Raw genomic sequence first — 22,343 nt, 5'->3', positions numbered from 1 at the left:
AATAAATAAATGAACACACACAATATACAAACTCTACTCACCATGATGGAGGTCAGGATCTCTTGCATGGCGCCTGGCAGTGGGTTAGCTTGTAACTTTGAATTTCCCATGCTACCCATCAAGTTAGCAAGCACAGGTGGCAGTTTAGAACCACCAGATATGTCAGGAGATTGAGAAGCTCCACTCTGGTCCATTGGCTCAATAAATGAACCATCATCCATGGCACACTCCTAACGGGAAAAGCAAAACAGCGATTTGTAAGTATTGATAGTGATATTCTGAGATCAACAGCATTGCAACCATCACAGTGCACAGGTTCTCAACCAGGAAACTCACAAAAAGGTATTTTACACAGGTTAATGGTTCAGGTCTTCTCTTTTAAAGTAAATGTCAACTGTTGAACGTTTGAAATAACTCTAAACTTCTTTTAACTGTGATTTGCATAAAGTATCCATACATTGCACAACATAGAATATACCATTTTATAATTGTTTTGTATTCTCAGCAGCAGGGGAAAAAAAGTTTATAGCAAAGATAGCATTAGTTAGAAATTACGGTTTATATGCATTTTGAAAAACGTTTTCATTCACTTGAATGAAAACTGCAGCAAAATCACCATGGGTTTTCAAAATCGCAAAAAAAAAAAACTCTCTCAAGTGCATGAGAAAGTTTTTCAAAATGCCAACTCTAGCAAATTCACTGCAAGTGGGTTTAAGGCCTAAGAGAATTTCCTAATGAAAGTGTTCCAAGTAGTCTGTCAAGTAATGCTTGTAGAAAAAAACAAAAAAAAACACAACAAGTGTTCTCATTTCTAACATAAGCAAATACGCTCATGCATTACAAATGTTCAGGCCATTTTTAGGCAATTGTATTTTAAAGGGAACCAGAGACGCCAGGAAAAAAAAAAAAAAAAAAAAAAAAAAAAGAGTTGGGTTGAGGGGAGAAGGGGGAGAGAACTACTTTCTTATTACTGCCAAATTGCTGCATACAGCATATATGTGATTAATACAAATAAACACTGCAGTGACAAAAGGTCCTATAGAGATACATTGTTAAAGAGCTTTGCTGAACACTAACAAGATCCTAGAAAAGTAAACCACTGTGTACTAACCCCAAGAGATATGAGGCTTTCTTCCTCTTTATGTGTTACTACTGCTGTATGAAGTAGTTACATATTTTCCACCTGCATTTACAATGCATTGCTGACCTGTTCAGTTGTATATTTGTATACTATAATGTTGACCTTGTTTATAGTTTGTCTTCTCTACTGTACAGCAACACAGAAGATGCTGGCACTAAATAAATGCAAAGTAATAATAGCAGAACTTATAACAAAACAAAAAACTCCCTACTATCCTTACTTAGAATCAGCTTGATAGTTGTAAGGGTTTGAAAAAGACCAGGCAGAGGTTTGTAGAACTTAATCATAACCTACCTCATCAAGTGGTATTAGTTTTGGAGGCGAGGGTTCATAAGGCTCGGGGTCTGGTTCATGTGGTGTGTCAGGAACACTGTAGAAATAGAACAAACATTACATTGAGTTCCGAAGATATATATATTTTTTTTTTACTGTATAAAGCACAAGTACCTATTATATTTTCGCTACAAGCAAGGCCTTACATGCATTAGAATTACAGGACCTCAAGTGCACACTCACCTCTCTTTGGATAAAAAGAGCTCTTGCAAGATGCCCATTTCCCTTTCGGCTTGGGTGTGCTTTTCCGTACTATTGCTACCCATCTGTACAAGTGCTCCCGGGAGTGATAGAGGTCGAGGGATAACCCAAGGAGTGGCCTCTTCCATGTTGTCATGACTAAGTCGCCGGGCATTTTGGAAAGCCTGACGATCCTTTAGCATCTCTCGTTTGGCAGCTTCACCAAAGTCCTTGATCTTGTTCACATTAACTGTAAGTGGAAGGAAAGTTAAAGACTGATTAATAGGAAGGAAGAGGAACAAATGAACAGTTTAAAAAAGAAATTACTAAATGCACATACACTTGTGCCTGTTAGGATGGTGACAACCCCTACGGCAATAGTTTAGGGCCAGAGCGCTGTAAAAGCACATCATGGCCATAGCTGAGTGATGCATCCAGTTGCTATGGAGAAGGAAGGAGGGACAATGGTGCAGCTTTCAGTGGGCAGGGTGAGGAGGGGGAACAATGCCCTTTTTGTTTTGTTGCCGTTTAAAGATGTGTAACTGGTTTAAAGATCTGATGTACCAGACAACAAATTGCACTACATTAGGGCAGCTGTAAAAATGTTAAATTCTTAGCCTAGCCCAAAAAGCTACCTTTGCTGAATTTAGCCTAATGTGTGTTAAACACAAGTTCTTTTGCCAAAGCTTACACTCACCATGGATTTCATTAAAAATACATTCAAATCACAAGTTCAGCTTTTCCTCCATTGTTCATATGCTGCCCTGCCTAAGCCTTTTCCCAGGACAGTTTTCTGAATTTTCTGCCTAATGTTTACTTTCCAAAGCTGTGGAACTCATTATGGTAAATAGATAAGAATGAGTTATACAATCCGTACCTCTTTCAGTCTCATCCAGCTCGAAGTAAAAGTACTCCCGGAGGCGGCTCTCCTCTGGCCAACTAACAGTTTTCCTCTTCTTTCCCTTCTTGGTGAGCTGAGGAACTTCTGGCTCTGCAGGTTTAACTTCTTTAACTTCAGCTGCAGGGGCAGGGGCAGGTGCAGGTGCAGGCGCGGTGACTGCTGTAGTGGTTGCTACTAAAAACAACAAAACAAAACAGCAAAGTGAGATACAGAGATAAGAAGGGGTGTACAGATAAGAAATACTTGTCAGTAAGAAAGAGAAATGCTGCCTTACCTTCCATGGGCTCTGGCAATTCAACTGGTACAGGAGTGCCAGGCCGCTCTACCTCCATTCCTTCAGCAGGGGGCTCTGGTTCTGGAGAAGGTGGTTTGGTGGTAGGTGGAGTTGTTTCACCTGGAGACTTGCTTTCAAATGGACTGGACTGCATTAACAAAATGATAATTAGCACCACCTTATGTATTTCTACAGCAACCTCCCCCTCCACATCTCAATATCATACCACACCCCAAGTATCTAAGTAGCCATTATAATTTTCCTACCTTATTACTGGTTGGAGAAACTGCTTTCTTCTTCTTTTTAATCTTTATTCCAGGAACAGGGGCAGAGTTTAGTGCATCTAAGAATCCTAAGCTTTCCATGGCTGCAAAGAAAACAGGTTATATGTTATTCAAGAATGTCATACCTTGAACAGAACAGACAAGCGTGTTGGCATTCAATGGTAGCACTGTACAACCCGCACATCAGTTTTCTACCACCTAGCTTTCAATTATGGAACTGCATATTTGTTACTTTCCTATCTATAACTATAGTCTCATAATGGTTATAAACAGAACATATACAATATTAAGTATACAACTGACAAGATTCTAATTCATCTAGTAATCATATCAAGTAACATTTCAAAGTAAAATAGAACATAGAAGTGGTCATCAGAATATATGTGTTGAAACTCAAAGCTTTCTGTTTTTATGATTTAGAGCCAGTTAGAGTTAAAGATGCACCCTTTACCTTAACCCAATTTGTGTACCTGGCAGTAGGCCAAGCCTATTGAATTGATTGTTTCCGACAGGTCCGATCTGAATTTTGATCATTTTGTGATCACTTCTATACAAAAATCAGCAAAACATCAAAAATCAGATCGGCCCTGTCGGAAATAATAGGTTCGACCCATCTGACGGGAAATTGCATAGTGTGTACCAGGCATTATGCTGGGGATACATGGTACGTTTCTGTACCGTGTATCGACCCAGCTGATCTGGCCAGCTGATAATATTCAGCTGGACCGATCAAGCCGCTCGACTCCCGCCCGCTCGATCCCCGCCGGCGGACAATAGCAGGGAATCGAGGCTGATAAGGAAGCGCCGGCGGGGACGAGCGGCAATCGATCCACGTGCTGACGCGGCTGGGGTCCATCCGGCGGCTAATCGGCCGCCGGATCGACCTGTGTATTCCCAGCATTAGATCTTAATGCATTCTACTTCAGATGTTCAGCTAACCCATTGTTCTAACATTTGCAACAAGTTGTTATTCAACCTTGAATAGGAGTCTGCTCACATATTAGAAACTATAATAAGCTTTAGACATCTGGTAGCTGGATTGCAGTTACATAGAAAAGTGAAAAAAAAAAAACGAAACGCTTTCATTGGTTCGTGTACATATAACTATTAATCTTATTAAAAAATGAATGTGTATATCTAATAATAAAAACATCTGGCACTAGGAGGTGCATGCAGCTGTGCAAAGTGCCTGTGTAAAATCATAAAACCCTGGACACTCGGACAGCGAGGACTAATTGTCGTATGCAATCGTGTTTCACTCCTAGCCTTCCACAGTAAAGTGCAGAGGTGTAGCAATAGGGGTTGCAGAGGTTGCGACCACATTGGGGCCCTTGGGTCAGAGGGGCCCCAATGGGCCCTCCCTCAACTGCAGTATTAGCTCTCTATTGGTGTCGCCAGCACAATGTTTACCTCTCGCCTGTCTGTTAGCGCCGCTCCCCCGTCTCCTCTGTATCGGCGCTACCCGCCCGCGGCCCTTCCCTCCCGCTGATTGGGGGAGCGGCGCTGACAGACAGGCGAGAGGTAAACATTGTGCTGGCGACCCGCTGCGTGTCGCCAGCACTGCGGGGGGTATAGCAGCGCGCAGGGGGGTCTTGGAGGCACACCATGGGGCAACAGAGGCTGGTGTTAGTGTGCACAACCAGCCTCTGTGCCCCACTAGCATAAGTAAATCCCACCTCGGGTTCTCTTTAACAAACTGTTCCCCATCCCCTTCTTGCACCTCTGACACTCTAGTTGCCATTGGCAGGTTTTGGCGAGCCGTATCAATTGTTATGTATAGGGTGCTTGGGGGGCCCCAATGTAAAACTTGCATCGGGGCCCACAGCTCCTTAGCTACACCACTGGTAAAGTGCTAGAAGGAGCCGAGCTAACCACGGATGTCCGTACAACCATCTTGCTATATTAGGGGTTTCAGGGCTTCTAAGAACCACAAAAAAAAAACCACTATTGAGGTGTCCAGGCACCACATATGCAGACTTCTTTTCATCATGAAAGGCAATGTCATCATATTACACAATGACACTAAAGTTCTTGAATCTTCCTTAAAGCAAACCTAAAAATGCCAAAGTGTGTGAAATTGTATTTACTAACTCAAAAATACTGTATACAATTGTGTGTGCGCCTGGGGGCCACAAAAGGCAGGCATTTACCTCTGACTTGGCACTCTGCATTTTCTGCCATACACTAAGAGAACCTCAGCTGTCAATAACACTGATCTTATTGCTTTATAAACAAAAGCAACCAATAGGGGTATATCTCAGGGTCTGAATTCAGGGCCTCAAGTCAGTCTGCAATTATAATGTGTGGGCTTAGAAGCAAGATTTATAAATTAAGAAAGGGTATGTGAACAGTGAAACAAGTACAAAGAAGAATACAAAGGAAGACTTCGGGAACCTACGTTGTGGAGGAATGATCTTGACTTTGATCTCCTTGGCAGCATTTGGTGTAGTATTTAGCGGTTTGTATTTCTTTTCTGCAGGAGCTGCATCACCGGATGGTGGAACAGAACTGATTGGGTAGAAAGAGAACATAAAAAGTCAAGTTATTTTGCAGTACTGGAGCAAAATGAGGTTGAAAATATCAAATGAAGACAATGTATTCAGTCAATAAGATGCAAGTATTTTGAAGCTGACGATTTAGTAATAAAACTATCCACAGTAAATCAACATGTTTAGCAATATACTAAGGCAGGCAAGTTAATGACACCACATTGAATGCACATGGCCAGTGCCCATCCAACGCAGTATTCTCTTACCTCTGCCTTTTCACAGGAACAGGTTTCAAGTATTTGTCGGAGATGACTGGCGGAGCAGATGGAGGGGCAACAACTGGCTTCTTGATCGGCGCTTGTGATGGCGTTTCTACTTCAAGGCCTTGAGAGGAAACAGAAAAGCCGGTCAGTATTGGAATAGAATGTGGAATTACAGCATATGATATGGTGAATGCAAGAGGCCACTTACCAGTAGATCGGAATTTGGCATGACTAGGAGCAGTAGTGCGCTGTATCTTGGGTTTCTCTCGCTTCTTATCTCCTTGGTCCTCCACTCGGGATTCAGCCTTTGCCTCCGGGGTCCTGTCAGCTAATGGTGATCGGATTTTTGAGTCGTCTTTCTTCTTTTTCTTCTCTTTTTCTAAAGCCGTCAAAAAATTAAAGTGAGATTAAACTGAAATTTCTTCTAAGGACTAAAGCATTAAACTCAGCATAAAATTAACAACTAAAACCAGACAGGTTTAAGTGGTACTAGAAGGGTTAACCCCAAGCTTCTCACTTCATTCAGCTGCTCATTGATGAGAGATGTTTCAAATTGTGTTCTAAACTGAACAATGCACAAAATGTTCTGCTGTATTCAAGGAGTGTTCAAGGAAGCAGATAACTTTCTCTCCTTTATTTTCTCACTAATTACAAGTCTTAATATTTGCCCTGCAGCCAGAAATGATATAAATTAGCTTCAGTGAGGTGTAATGCATTTAAATGGTATCACAGCAGTTCTGAAATGTTATGTTTCATAGAGGTGGTCTGATATTTTATATAAAATAACATGGTCTAACAGCAAACTAATTATGGATGGTGTCTCATAAATCAAGCTGGGTAAGTGCATTTTCTTATACCTGAAAGAGTACAGGACCCCAAAATTTAACTATGACCCATCCTACTTTCCCAAGTCATCCTACGTGAGCAAAGCGGAGGTGGGCAAGCATGTGAACAAACAGAGGAGGCTTAACTGACTATAAGAGACTCATTTACAATTTTCCTGTTACGGGGTACACTGGTGAGTGCATGCCACATGTGCTAGTAAAGATGGGCTTGGAGCAGCACTTTACATAGCAATCTCTAACCCAAATTCTGAATCCCCACACCTATACTGAACAACAAAATAAAAAAGGTTTTTTTTCCTGTTAGAAGTTAGTCAGCCTACTACAGTAAACCTTGAACTCCTGGCCACTGAAAACCATTGCATCTGTCACTGGTATACAAGGGGGTGTCTTTTATAAACAAAAACTGGATATCATGTCACATGACCACTCCTCCAACCAATTTTTTTAAACTGCATTGAGTAAATGTGGGCTGGTTTTAGACAATATAAGAGCACCTTTCCCATTTTTATTACATTTTAAGAAGGCAGCTTCACTTCTGTAAACATATTGTATGGTTAGAACTGCAAAGATGAAAGTTATGTATTTAAATTGCATCAACATCTTCTATACTAATGTACATAGTACAAAACAAAAAAATTGGAGAGCATAGATATATGAGAGGTTCAAAACTGAACAATCAGGACAACCAGTAATACAAATATATAGTTGATGTGTGGGTTGAAACATCAATACTGGTACATATAATAAAGTACAGCAGAACAAGAAAAACTGGGAGGGGGTCTCTGCCCTGGCCTTATTGTGCAACTGAATGAAATATGCAGCTGCTTGCTTCTATGCACAGTTGGGTTGGCTGGATGTGAATGTGACAATTAAATTCTTGCAGCCCTGGCACCTCTGAGCAAATTACTCACAAGGCATCCAGGAGAAACCCAAACACAAATGAAAGCACAGTAGTGCATGTACTGCAGTACAGCCACCTTTCCCCACTATGCTCCTACAATGGTGTTACCCTAATCCTAGGCTTTTCACAAACCATAATATTAACTTACCTGGAGGGATAAGGTTGCTCTGGGTGCGAATAACAGTCATCCAGTCATTGACCAGAACTCCTGCTAACTTCCGAAGTTCTGAGATGGGAAAAAGCATAAGCATTAAATCACCAATACAAACATTAAAGTAACACTAAAGTGAAAAAAAAAGTATGATATAAGGAACTGTATGTGTAGTACGGATATTTATAGAACATTAGTAGCAAAGAAAAGATTCTCATTTTTATTTTCAGTTATATAGCTGTTTTTAAAACATTGCATCATTGTCTAATATTTGCAGTTTACAAATTACACTCCGTATTTTAAATGATGAAACAGAGCAGAGCTAATGACCCTTTCACCTTCCTGGCAGAAAAACTTGAAACAAACAAGAAACAGAGACAGGTTGAGATAAAGGTTTCAGAAAATAGCTTTGTTCTCAGACTATATTAGTCGGAGAGCTCAAAAAAGCTCTTTTGCATAGATAACAGAAGTTTAACTCTTTCTGTCCTGGAAACAATATGAGACTCATATTTGTGCTACTAATGTTCTATTTCTTAGCTGTACTACACATTTAAATCATTATATCATAAGTTTATTTCACTTCAGATTCCCTTTAAGAATCCTTGAGTAGCGAACATACAACGAACAGGTCATACCTTCATCCTCGCTTGTTTTGCTGAGCTGTTTCACTAGCTTGGCTGTGTTATTCTATAAAAAGTCAAAACAGGAAATTATATTAGGCAATGGAATACTAAAACGCAGCAGTATTTCTATGGGTGTTTGAGGCTTTAGATTTACCAGCTTTAGGTGGTCCACAGTCAGAGGTAAATGTTGAAGGGTTAATAGGATCATATGCAGCAGCGGGCTGTTATTGTTACTGCGGGCGTACGTCAGCCATTCATTCAGCAGCTTGTATCCACCGACCCGAATGAACCTGAAACATTATACAGAGGTCAGTGCACCAAACGCAACATGAAACCCAAATATCTCCAACCACTGAAAAACTGGATAGTCATTATAGACGAGAACTCCGGGCAAAAAAAAACAACAACAAAAAAAAACAAAACACCATATCATCCGATAGTTATCTTACAGAACATTTACAGTAAATACAGCCAATACAATAATCAGATCCTATAATATTAGCTGATGGTATCTATGCAAGCTGCACACATGATGGGAGGCGGGAAGCAGCACTATGAGCCAATCAGGCCCTGCCGTATGGCAAAGTTCTTCCAGTCTTCTAACTTCAGTTCAGCGGTTTAGTGCCCTTCCCTTGCAATGCTAGAATACTCCCCTATGATCCCACAGTTATACAGCTACAGCATGATAAAGAGGATACGCCTTACACAGGTGCTAAGGCCCCTTTTATACTTAACCAGTTGGTGTGCGTTAATATGCGTTTTTCCCACAGTAGTGCACTGGGAAGATTTCAGTTAAAACGCGTTGTGTGAAAGGTGCCATAGGAAAACATGGGTATTACTTTGAAAATCAGTTTTCTTTCAGTTATAACAGAGCAACTGAATAAGTGTAAAAGGGCCCTAAGAATTAAAGATGCAGATGTGGAAACACCACTTGTTAAACAGAAACTGTAACCAAGAATTGAACTTCATCTCAATCAGTAGCTGATACCCGCTTTCCCATGAGAAAGCTTTTCCTTTTCTCAAATGGATCATCAGGGGGCTCTGTATGGCTGATATTGTGGTGAAACCCCTCCCAGTGTGATGTCAGCACCAGAGTGCTGACATCAAACACTGTGGGAAATGACAGCTGTTTCCAACTGCCAAAAAAGCAGCATCTCCATCCACAGACATCACCTGCCAGCAGTAAAGATGTCTTCATGTGATTAAGGTTAGGGAGAGGAAACATTTTACAATGGGCAATCACTGACATTTATAAATTATTGTAAAAATTAAGCGCTTTTTCATGACATAATTTTGGAGTTCCTCTTTTAAGGAAAAGACTAAAAGAGGAATTGCAGTGGAGTGCTGAATTTGTCAGCACTAGTGTTGGGGGTTTAAATTTGTGAGCGGGGGCTGGGCTTTTCTACATGACTGACTTCAGCTCACCATTGGTTTTCCATTTGTTAACCGCAATTAGAGGTCAGCTGAATCACTTGGTCGGATTAGTTTCATATTCATTAGTACACTTGGGTCACAGACTAACAGTAGCCATCAACCTGAAGTCAGAAGTCAATGTACAGTACATATAGCTCCAATATAATATTTACCTAGGCATTCTGTAGAAGATGAATTCCACAGAAAACACTGTCACAATGTGCATACTTGTTGTGATAACGAAGCAATGTATATAAATGAATCAGCACAACCACTGATCTGCTACTTACTTAGCAAGCATTTCCGGGGCATTGGTTTGGAGTATGATGTTCAAGTAAACACACCGGCTGACCATTTTCTTAGACTCTTTCATCAAGCTGCAAAACAAACGTCAGCATTAGGAGGAAAATATGAAGCCAGGAGAGACACTCCCCCCCCCCCCCCCCCAGCCATATGCGATTTCACATGGACGTACTGGTAAATTTTTGTTATTCCGTCAGCCGCTTTAACTTCTCCCTCTTGTCCCAACAAACAGTCCAGTCCCTTAAGGAGCTCATTAGGATCTATGGGTCCGGACCCCATGTTAGCAAGCTGGAATAGTAAAAATAAGGGAATATTAATACATTAGTGATTTACCGTCTGTAGCATATAACAATCTATGGAAACCAGTCTCAAAAACAATTATAAGGAAGGCTCAATAAATGTTCCAGTTCATATAAGTTAGGCAAAGCAGGCAATTGTGATAGATTTACATAAGGAATTGAACCATTTCTAGAGGCATTCTTACTTTTTGAACACGCATAAAGTACTGTGTGATGTATATATCTGGCTACATTTGTGTACCAAACGTCGTCCTCCTGAACCGTGGTCTTACTGCATCCATATTGCTGTGTGTGTACATTGCCTTCAACTTTTTGACTCATTGCTGTATGTGGCATGACAAACTATGCCAATGGTATGAGAAACTTGAAGGAACGGTGAGGACCATGTGCATATTGGGACAGTGTTTACCTTTATAAATAGGTTGTATAAAGATTCCTAACTACTATAGTTTATTTTAAGGGTCATTTTCACACTGCATCCATTGAGGTATGGTATAACGTACAATATAGCCATATCCCAATGTGACGCAATTATATTTCTATGGTATATTCACATTGCATGTAGTGGGTTCTGTCAGTCAGTGCATTTACCAGATGTGTGCATTTACAGTGGTAGCGAAGCATTCTTTCAATGTACTGTATGCTTCACATTGCACTAACATGTGATGCGATTATATTGCAATGCAGTGTGAAAGGACTCTAGTTTTCTTTCACAGAACTAGGAGTGCTGTATTTGCTTAAATGTAATGAAAAGCTTGTTAGCATAATTGTTTTGATGAGTAGAGCACTAAAAATTAAAAAAAATATTGCAAACGCTTATTTTTCTGGTGCTTTACCTGCTAATGCTTTGAGCAGAAGAGAGGCTTTTATATACATTTTGCCTATTAAAGCTTCTGTTAATTAACCAGCTGCTTGATCTACAGCTGCTGGATTTAATAGGCTCATTTCATTTCAGGAGTCAAAGACTAGAGAGCATAAAAATTCTAACTGGTCTCATGGTCATTTGCCAGATCAGTAACAGGCCTGAAGTATACAAAATTGAAATGTGGAATTTGTTTGGTCTGAATAGTGTTTCTAGTCCTAAGTGTAAGATGCCAGAAACATTTATAAAATAGAACTTCAATCTTTTATTAGCACACCACTGTTTATTACAGCACAAACTGTTACATAACTTTAGGGGGCAGGTAATACACATTACAGAGAACCTGTAACAGACATTTGTAATAATCTGAACTCCCACACAATGCTACAGCAGTGAAGTTAGGAGTATTAGTGTTTGGTATTTTCTTGTTTCCTCATCTGTGAAGAGGGTTTGACTGGTTAGCCGTCTTGTCTTCTGCCTGGGCTCATTGCTGTCCATGGACTTCACAAAACCTCTCCATTAAGGTATCTGCAGCATTAAGCAATCTAGTAAAACTAGACAAATATCTAGTAAAACTAGACAAAAACTATTAGGCATCTGCAGTAGTAAGCCATCCAGCAAAACTAGACAAAATCTTAACAGTTGCCTGCTATGAGGAGGTTAGGCTTAACCCCCAAAACCTCCCCGCACTTGGGTCATATTAGATAAGATATATTCAGGGCTGATGAGTAGTTTGTAAACCAGTGGTTGTGTGATAACAGCTGCATACAGCATCCACAAGCTTCTCTGGTATTATTAATTAAATCCAAGTCAGCCTGGGAGTATTACATGGTCACGGAGATCATATAAATACTTACCTTCGAGGAACACTCGCTATCTCTCAATATGATCAAGGCAAGGGCTACAGAGAACTTTTACAAATCCAGTCTAGTTTTGCTGAATCACTCAAGATACCCCCGCTGGAGATGCATTACTAAACACAGATGCTGAATGAGAGGCTCATTCATTTTGGCCTGCTTGCAAATTTAGTGCAAAGTGTATGCAGCATGAAATTGGGCCAATCAAATGTCCTTCCTGCTCATTTGGAAGCGAGCAATAATTATTAGCATCTCATTGACCAGGTCTATCATGCTACGTACACACATGCGACAACGATCGTTCGTTAAGAACGACGAACGAACTTTTAATTGATGCAAGAACGACCTAAGTAAAGGTAGTTTTAAAATGTGTGTAACGATCTGATCGTTAGAACGAACGTTACATCACAGAAAGCAACTATTGCGCCTGCGCATAAAAATGAGAAGTTCCATGGAGAAATAGTGAAATGCGCATGTCAAGCCTAGTACGAACGATCGTTTCCAACGATGTACTACTTTTGCAAACGATCGTCGTTGGTTAAAATCCGCCGAGACAGAACTTTCTTTTGTAGCGATTTGGCTCGTTCGTCGTTTGCCTTAATAGTCGGTGGTTCGTTTTTTGTAACGATCGTCGTTGGTAAACATCGGGGAACGATCGTTACAAACGACTATAGTCGCATGTGTGTACGCACCTTCAGAAATACATACAATGGGCAGGTTAATGCGAGTACTAGGTTTAACTGAGGCAGCACTGGAGTCAGGCAGTACATAGACAGATTTTCTGGGGTCCTCCTAGTCAAACATGAAGGACTGAAAAATCAATGAAATGATAAACTCAAGAGATTGAAACTTCACACCGAAAGCCACTTTAAGAGAGATCCAAATTACTACAAATGATTGTTCTGGGCTGTTTCTTTCAAGATGAGATGTTGGGGCCCCAACAGACTATATTGCTTTCTGGGACCCCAGAAGTTTTAGGCCATTAGTTCATACAATGCATTTTATATAGCATGAAATTAAAATTCTGGATGTCCAAGTCGTCACTGTAGGATCCATTTCCGATCCACAAGTACAGACTGTACATCTTGGCACAGAAGTACCCATAGATGTCAGTACAAATGTCACAACAGCCTGTGAAAGGGGAAGTTGTGTAGCCACATTTCTGTCTTCAGCACACGAAGACCTGGCAGTGTCTTCTCTAAGCCTGCATATAATTTAGTGAGAACATAGTCATATCTTGTCCAAGAGAACGGAAACTAGTAGTTTTCTCAAGCATAACATTAGTTCACATACAGACGGGCTGTATCTCTGATTCTTTGTATTCTTCACACATTGTTAAACGATTCTTAGACATTAACTGTGAATTCTGGAACTTGGGATCACATCATGGCAAGTCTGAGTCAAGGAGGCTATATAGGTCTGCAGAGAAGGCTTGTGTAACAAGTATTGATTCTTCTAGGCTCACAGTAGCTTTACTTTTCCCTCCCTCCCCCATTACCTTTACATACAGAATATTAAGCTATACATATAGCAGGAAACACACATGCACTACAGTGTACAGATCAATCTTAGACACGGTGACATATGAGACTGTTGACCTCTAGCATGGCTGAGCAAGGATCAGCTGCTTGCATTGCAGCTAGCTGAGTAATCCAATTCTTGCATAACAGATGTATGCTGCTATTTCACTGAGATCTGGTAGAGGGAGACAGAGAGACTCAAATGATGAAAGAACTCCCTCCCAGCTGAAACTCGGAATCGGCTGAAAACAGCTAGTCTTGTGTTTGCTTCCCTAGAGGCTGGTGTGAAGACACACTGGCACAGAGGCCTTGCTCTCTCATTCACTAATACAAGCGCACTCATACAAGCATACACATTCTTCACAGTACTTCACTGGGCTTGCACTCAAATCTGAAGCAAAGATACTTTTTCTTTTAATATATATGCATGCTGGTGTGAATATATTGTTTTGCAAGCATTAACAGACAAGAGGTTATTCAAACATGATACCTGTAGCCAATGGTCCATTCAAAAAAATAAATAAATAAATCTGTGCATTAGATTTTAATGCAGGGCACATCCATTATGGTGCAGACTGGATACCACTGCTACGGAGCAAGGGAAACATTTGCGGTCTGCAAAAATGCATTAGGGCTGGAACCCATTAGAGCGATTTTTTCAGCGTTTAGGGAGCGTGATCAATCGCTAGCGATTTCCCTAAACGCTCTGCTAATGTAAATGGATGGTGCAAATTCCACAGAAGCAATTGCGATTAGCAAAATCGCAAACGCAGGACATGCAGCATTTTGTTAGCGTTTGCGCTTCAATGTAAAGTGTATAATCGCTGGCGTAAATCGCTCATCAAAGCTTGCGGAGGGATTTTGCTAGCGTTTTGAAGTTACTGCACACTAAGAAAATGAAAATTGAAAGGACCAATCAGACTTTAAAACGCTAATCGCTACACAACCACTGGCAAAATGATACACTTTAAAATCGCTCCCTAAAACGCTCACAAACTGCTCATACAAAACGCTACCGATTGCGTTTTGCAGTGGGTTCCAGGCCTAAAGGTGTGTACTGGCATTGCGCTGAAGAATGGCCCATTTAAAACAATGGGTATGTTCTTACTGTGTTGCATGAAAATTCTCTAGTGTGAACAGGCACTAAACATACAAAGGAGGGTCAATGAGCCGCAAGTAATTCCAAGAGGATGCAGAATTATGATCATTTATGTAGACTGAAAATAGATTCATCCCACCTTGGCTTCATCCAATTGGTCCATTTTCAAGCTGCATAAATTTGCACAATTCTGCATCAACTTGTATTTGCATCTCATCGACCATACCGGGTCTATATACATGAGGCTGCAGAAATATGACAGGGACCACTATTAGAGGTTTGCTGTCCATCGAACACAAAGTGGATGAATTACGCTCATTCCGTACTAAACCAATATCAAAGTATAACTGTGTACCCTACCCAAGTACCTTCAAGGCCCACTGCCACTACACAAAGTGCGATGCAGCTACATAGACTCATCGCACCACAGCTGTACTGAAACCAATGCACGGCAATGGAACAGTTTCTATTGCGTGCTGGTAATGCGGAGCAGTTTGGAGTGATGCGAGAATCTGCAACATGCTGCAGATTCCCGCACAACTGCATCCGCAGCCAGTCTCCTCCTATGCACTTCCGCATCGCTAGTGTCGCATTGCATCCCTTCTGCCAGTGGAAAAGGGCCCTTAGTCTTCTGAGTTGGAGTATGACTAGTTATATAGTAAGGTGCAGCACCTAACCTATCAAAACTAGTGAAACTGATGCCAGGACAGTTAATAAGAAATCTAGTTGTAACAGGTCAGTGGTTGCGCCCGCAAGCGTTTTGTTTTTGCTTTAGTTTTCTTTGCTCCAGTTCTTTTAAGACAGATTAAGGCCATCTGTCACTGTACACTGGCTTCCATAAAGGCCAACATTGAACAGAGCATTATAATATACTCTTAGTATGAAACCCAACATTTAGAGATGGTCCATGAAATGCCAATAATTCCAAGTTGATGCAGAATTATGCAAATGTATGCATCTTGAAAATGAACCAACTGAATTGCAACTTGGCATGATTTGATGTGTCCAATTCCAAGCTGCATGAAAAGTTATTAAAATGTGCATAAACCTGCATCAAGAATTATTTGCATTTTATTGCACATCCCTACCAGTCTTCAGTTACCTATAGAGATTTATATAAAAGTGGAGCAAAAAGGTAGCCTACAGCAACCCATCATGTTTGTCAAATGAAATGGCTTGAGGTTGATTTCTCAGGCTTGCAGACATACCCCTTGTCAAGGTTTTCATATCACAAACCCATTAAAAAAAACCCAGTTAGTCTCATTTGTTAGCAAATACTCATCTATGCTGCCCCAGAGCCATCAATTCATATCATATGCCCAGTGGTGTAAACTAATTGTCGGCTGAGGGAAAGATTTATATTCCAGTCCAAGTTCTAATCTTTGGCTAGAGTGAGCAGGGGCTTTACCCCACTGAAAGGGGAACTTCAGCCTAAACAAACATACTGTTATTAAGTTACATTAGTTATGTTAATTAGAATAGATAGGTAATATAATCTCTTACCCACCCTGTTTTAAAAGAACAGGCAAATGTTTGTGATTCATGGGGGCTGCCATCTTTGTCATGGAGGCAGCCATCTTTTTGGTTGAAAGGAGGTGACAAGGAGCAGGAGACACAGTTCCAACTGTCCTGTGACCTGATAACCCCTCCCAGCTGCACACGCTAGGCTTCAAATGTCAAATTCAAAATGTAAAAAAAAAAATTGCACCAAATCAGCAGAATGAGAACATCAGAAATCCCATCATGCTTTGCACAGCATAAGGGGAAAAAAGCCCGGCAGCTAAAAATGAGGCTTGTATAAGAGAAACAAAGTTCTGATGCCGTGAAACTGTTAAAGAAACACCAAGCCTTTTCAGTGCTGCTGAGTCGATTTTTAGTCTGGAGGTTCACTTGAAAGTACTGCAGCCTAGTACAAGTCAGCTGCCTTAAAGGACAACTGAAGTGAGAAAAATATGGAGGCTGCCATATTTATTTCCTTTTATACAATACCAGTTGTCTGGCATCCTGCTGGTCTATTAGGATGCAGTATTGTCTGAATAATGCCAGAAACTAGCATGAAGCTAATCTGGTCAGATCTGACAATTTCAGAAACACCTGAGCTGCTGCATGCTTGTTTAGGGTTTATGGCTAAATGTATTAGAGGTAAAGGATTAACAGGATAGCCAGGCAACTTATATTGCTTAAAAGGAAATACATATGGCAGCATCCATATCCCTCTTGCTTCAGTTACCCTTTAAAAAACAAGTGACACCCATGCTAACAGAAATAAAAAACACATATATAAGTAGATAAATACTAGTTCTACTTACATAACAGATGTGTTGCACTGTTCATGTTACAATTACTGTGAATCTTATAAAGGGAAATGCAGAGAATCCTATTTTAGACAGTTTCTATCTTTGTTACCCTTTACCTCCTGACATTTCCTCCCTCACTCTTTTTCTCCTCTTGCTAATTGTGTATTCATTATCCATCCTTCCCCTAGAGTCTTCAGACACTCCCACTGAGGTCTATACTAGGAAGTGCACTGTCTTATGTCATTAGAAGGAGGGGGAAATAAAGAGAAGAGTAGGAATATATTATAGATATAAAAACCCCCCAGCATGCAAATGTTTGGCATTGGCAATTAAAGGGCCAGTGCACCTAAGGTATGTGATGACTCCAAACCATAACAGCAAAAAAAGTTTTGAATGCAGGATTAGCATCTTTATCGCTTAGTACACTCAGACCAGTTGCTATCGAAATTTGATTTTTATGGTCACAATCCTCCATCCTTTAAAGAGAACCCGAGGTGTGTTTAAAGATTGTTATCTGCACACAGAGGCTGGATCTGCCTATACAGCCCAGCCTCTGTTGCTATCCCAAACCCCACTAAGGTCCCCCTGCACTCTGCAATCCCTCATAAATCACAGTCGTGCTGTGAGGCTCTGTTTACATCTGTAGTGTCAGTCTCAGCTGCTCCCCCGCCTCCTGCATAGCTCCGGTCCCTGCCCCCGTCCCTTCCCTCCAATCAGCATGGAGGGACGGGATGCAGGCGGGGACTGGAGTTCTTCAGGAGGCGGGGAGAGCAGCAGACTGACACTATAGAGATAAACACAGCCAGCTCTGACAAGTTGTTTGTCAGCAGCATGGCTGTGATTTATGAGGGATTGCAGAGTGCAGGGGGACCTTAGGGGTGTTTGGGATAGCAACAGAGGCTGGGCTGTATAGGCAGATCCAGCCTCTGTATGCAGATAACATTCTTCAAACCCACCTCGGGTTCTCTTTAAATCAGAAGTTTACATTCTTCGCCTTTGCATGATCTACACTGCAGCTTAACAGCATTATAGTTCACTATCATCTGAAAACACTTGTAGGTTAATTAGCTTCCTCCCAAATTGGTCCGACTAACGTACGATCACCATACATTGTTAGGGCTCTTTTCCACTATGTAACACGATTGCGTCAAGCTAATTTCCACTAATACGATTCAGCTACTATACTCAGTACAGGAACTCAATCGCAGCCAAAAGATGGTAGGATGACAATTGCGTTCAAGACAAAATCGCAAAGCAACCGGATCACACTAATGGAAATGGCCGCTGCCGTTTCCATTAGTTTTACGGTACGGTTAGTGATCTGAATCAGATTCACAAAATGCAAGGGCATTATTCTACCATTTACCCCACCTCACATAAGCTGCTCTACAGTGTTCCACAGTCATCCCTCCTCCATAGCAACAGAAGGTGTTGTCAGTCTTGCCTAGAATCTGTACAGCACTCAGCCCTGAACTACTGCTCCAGGGACAGCGTCGTGATTCCCTGTGGGAAACAATCAGTTTGCATAGGACTGCACCTTCAGGGACATTAAACTGACTATACTATGAAAGTATTAAGGAAGGGATAGAAATATGAAGTGTTCATTGTAGTTCATAAATCGCCGTGGAAGAGGTCAGAGCACAGAAATGAAGGGCTTTTTCCATACATATTTGTTCCTGTTCCTTTTGAAAGATCTTATTTTCCCATTAGGGTAGCATCTATTGTCAGTACATGGATTGAGGAAAATGTAGACAGAGACAGTATCAATCTTCTGAGGTCTAAAACTTTGCTGTATCCAAAACCAAAATGTTTTGGCTTGAGCTGAACTTTAAAGGAAAAAAAGGGATAATTTAGAGGTTACAGTCTTCCTTTTTAAATTATGGTAGTTAGCTGGGGTTTATGTTGATCTTTAGTAGTGTCTGCATTGCAAACCTGGAACATACCACACTTAGAAGAAAGTATTTAAGACATAAAGCTGGCCATACACTAGGCCGATTCCCCGCCGATCGACAGCAGATTCGATCACTGAGATCGAATCTGCTGTCAAATAGTTAACGTTACCGCTAAATTTCGATCTATTTCGTCCCGAAATAGATCGGTCCCGTCGATCGCTCCGTGCGGGAAATTACCGTCGATCGCCTGCGGGTAGGGAGCGCGTAGCTAGCGGTGTTTGAGTGCCCGACGACCGACGCAATACAGCTTGATACATTACCTGATCCGGCCGGCGCATATCCCCTCGGTCACCGCTACTCCCGTCTCCGTGCTGGGCTCCGGATCCAGCAGGCTTCGCTTCTTCCTGTCCCAGCAGGAAGTTTAAACAGTAGAGGGTACTCTACTGTTTAAACTTCCCCCAGACAGTGAAGAAGTGAAGCATACCGGACCCGGAGACCAGACCAGAGAAGACAACGGAGACCTGGGGAGTCGCGCCGGCGGAGCAGGTAATGTATGCGGGAGACCGGGGGAGCGGCGGCAGCACCACCACCACAGATTGTGAACGGTTTCAGGCTGAAATCGATTCACAATCTGTTTGCAGTAAAGGCAGCCATACGATCCCTCTCTGATCAGATTCAATCAGAGAGGGATCTATCTGTTGGTCGAATCTGATGGCAAATCGACCAGTGTATGGCCACCATTAGGCTCTATTCACAATCACATGCGGTAATAGATTTTTTTTCACCACTATATACACATGCGGTAAGTTTTTTTTTACCGCTATATCAACAGCAGTGATAATTTCCGCATTTTTTCCACCTTCACTAAAAAATTTCCGCATGTGGGAACAATGCGTAAAAAATTGAGGAAACATGCGTAATTATATAGTAAACATGCGAAAAACATGCGTAAAAAAGTGGCATAAAACTTGTAAAAAATAAAGTCCAGCAAACAGCGCTCAAGGCTGAAGAATCCATTTACCATTTAAGTCAATGGGAATCAAAATATATCACCAAGTACTCGTAGGTGATATAAAATCGGTAGTTAAGTCAGAAATAATGCGCCCCTTTTTCTTTGTGAATTTCGATTTTTTTTGTGGGAATTACCGATTTTTGCAGACTTTTACTGCACTTTTTATGCATGCGGGAAAACAACGCGTACAATTTTACGCATGCAGTAAATAACCATGCGTACATTTTGTGAACGTCAAGATGGTCTTACTTCAGTCGCAAGTGCAGTTCCGCATGCGGAAAATGATTGTGAATAGAGCCCATTGTCAACCATCTATTTATGGAGCGAGATTCAGCCCAAGTGAATATAAATGGTGTTCCTCCTTTCTGCCTCACTAGGTTGCTTCTCTATTAGCCAACTGTCTCTAGAGTGGCCACTGATGTCACATAACTGAGGGTGGGAGACAGTTGGCTAGTGGGAGCAGCCTAGTAAGGGAGGAAAGGGCAACCTCTTGATTCTTGCATCTCATTCCATAAACAGTTGGGAACAAGCTACAAGCTTTAGAGGAATATGGCGGCATCTTCATTATTTCTCTGTCACCTTATAAAATGCTATTTACTAGCTGTTGGCTTCATTCCTGTCATACCTGCAGCAAGTGTATAGCTAGACAAGTCAGACATAACATGCTCAGTCTGGGACAGTGATTCAGAAGATATTAAAACAGGAAGATGAGCACAACAGCCAGGAATGTAGAATTTTAAGCTACAGAAAGGGTTAATACCCAACCCTCTGCTTCACTCATAAGCTAATAAAATTGCAGTTGCATCACTGAAATTATCAGATTGTGTTCCAGGAATACTAAAGGCTCATGCAACACTCAGTCTTTTAAATGTATCATTATCAAACAACTTTTGTTGTTGAAACAAACCAAAAAAGTTGTTTTCTATTGTTCAAACAACTGATAAGACGCAGTTCAAGTCAATCCAACAGTTGGATTGACTTGAGCTGCGGGTTTTTAGTTGTTGGAACAATTGCAAATAACTTTTTGGGTTTGTTTCAACAACAAAAGTTGTTTGATAATTGTGTATTTAAAAGACTTTTGTTGAGCGTGTGAATGAGGCTTTAGCTGTGCAAACAATGCAGAAAAGGCTGTTGTATGGGGGAGGAGAGAACTTTCTCTGCTTTGTGTGCTCAGTAATTAATTACAAGACAATCTGATAATTTGTCCGGCAACCTGTAATCTTATAAATTAGTTGCAGAGAGGTGTAAATATGCATTTGACATTAATATTTTTATGAGTTCTACAAATTTGTTGATGCGTTTAATATTTCAGCGCAAAAATTTAATTTTGCGTTTAAAGAATACCAGAGCTGAAAACCTAAGGAGGAAGCCGCAGCCAGGGGTCACAATTATGTCATGCACAGGGCTCACAGTCAGGCGAGCGTCTGCGCACTAAAGCCTGACTCAGTCGACCCGGACCACCCTGCCAGGGGGATTTAAGAAAGAGGGGGGGGCAGGAAAGCAGTAGCCATTGGGACAGCTACCCATACATGCCACCCCCCGTTTCTCCTAAGGTTTTCAGATCTGGTATCCTTTAAGTGATATTAGAAACAAAAATCAGAATATTCCACAACACTTCTAATGGAAATTTCCACTTTCAATAAAAAACCTTTCATAATCTTAGGTCTGTCATCCACTTCCTATCCCCATTTCAGTCTAAACCAGCCAAAACAGAACTGCATCACTGTGCAACCATGGCAACTGTACTGCCCAAAGCAGCATTGATTAACCAGAAACTCCCACTGTGCTGCATGAGTAATTAGGCGCACAAAGCAGAAATGTTACTCATTTTTAATGCTTGCACTAATCTATTGAATGATAGCAAACTGCTACGGGTAGGAACAATTCTGAATAGTTGTATTTCATATGCACATAAATATGAAAGTCAAGCAGAGTGTCATTAATCCTTGCAATGTGTAGAGCTGAACTGAATGGCTTGAATTTTTTTCAAAAGTGGAATTTACCATTAAAAGCCAAGATGGTAGTCTGCATAATTCCCCCAGCTATAGGTTATTTTTTTATTTTCATGCGCCATAGAGCTATAGACCAGTTATTGACAAAAGCCCTGATGATTAGCACCATGATATTTCTCATCAGATCAATGGGTCGAAACAATCATTTTTGACAGGTCTTTTCAGGTTTAGAAAACAATGCGACACCAGATCGGACCTGTCGGTAATTATCAATTGGACCCGTGGATCTGAAGGGAAATTGCACGGTGTGTACCAGGCATTAGATGCAGTTAGCATCCTCCACAGCCTTTCAAGATCAAAAGGTACAAAATAAAGAAAGTGACTAGATTTGACTTCAGTTTCACCTAGTTAACATCAGTTAAAATGCAGTTTGACTTGAATGAGTATGCCAT

General features: G+C 41.1%; 2 protein-coding genes across 4 annotated transcripts in view; one reads left to right on the top strand and one right to left on the bottom strand.

Moving 5' to 3' along the window:
* The window catches only part of ABCF1 (ATP binding cassette subfamily F member 1), a 413,240-nt gene that overhangs the window by 177,722 nt on the left and 213,175 nt on the right, over positions 1-22,343 (top strand). The gene's annotated exons all lie outside the window — the stretch shown is intronic.
* The window catches only part of PPP1R10 (protein phosphatase 1 regulatory subunit 10), a 46,664-nt gene that overhangs the window by 19,432 nt on the left and 4,889 nt on the right, over positions 1-22,343 (bottom strand). For all 3 annotated transcript variants that reach the window (XM_068250414.1, XM_068250415.1, XM_068250416.1), the window contains exons 3-16: positions 10,274-10,389; positions 10,089-10,175; positions 8,540-8,675; positions 8,398-8,449; positions 7,760-7,837; positions 6,074-6,244; positions 5,869-5,986; positions 5,512-5,621; positions 3,096-3,196; positions 2,830-2,977; positions 2,532-2,729; positions 1,658-1,904; positions 1,436-1,511; positions 42-230 (exon numbers count right to left, since the gene is read on the bottom strand). In XM_068250414.1, the coding sequence (XP_068106515.1) occupies positions 42-230; positions 1,436-1,511; positions 1,658-1,904; positions 2,532-2,729; positions 2,830-2,977; positions 3,096-3,196; positions 5,512-5,621; positions 5,869-5,986; positions 6,074-6,244; positions 7,760-7,837; positions 8,398-8,449; positions 8,540-8,675; positions 10,089-10,175; positions 10,274-10,380 (1,818 nt within the window). In that variant the 5' untranslated portion in view covers positions 10,381-10,389. The remainder of the gene's footprint in view (positions 1-41; positions 231-1,435; positions 1,512-1,657; positions 1,905-2,531; positions 2,730-2,829; positions 2,978-3,095; positions 3,197-5,511; positions 5,622-5,868; positions 5,987-6,073; positions 6,245-7,759; positions 7,838-8,397; positions 8,450-8,539; positions 8,676-10,088; positions 10,176-10,273; positions 10,390-22,343) is intronic.

This window comes from Hyperolius riggenbachi, chromosome 8, assembly GCF_040937935.1.
Source record: "Hyperolius riggenbachi isolate aHypRig1 chromosome 8, aHypRig1.pri, whole genome shotgun sequence".
In the NCBI taxonomy this organism is placed as follows: Eukaryota; Metazoa; Chordata; class Amphibia; order Anura; family Hyperoliidae; genus Hyperolius; species Hyperolius riggenbachi.
This window is presented reverse-complemented; position numbering and strand designations above follow the sequence as displayed.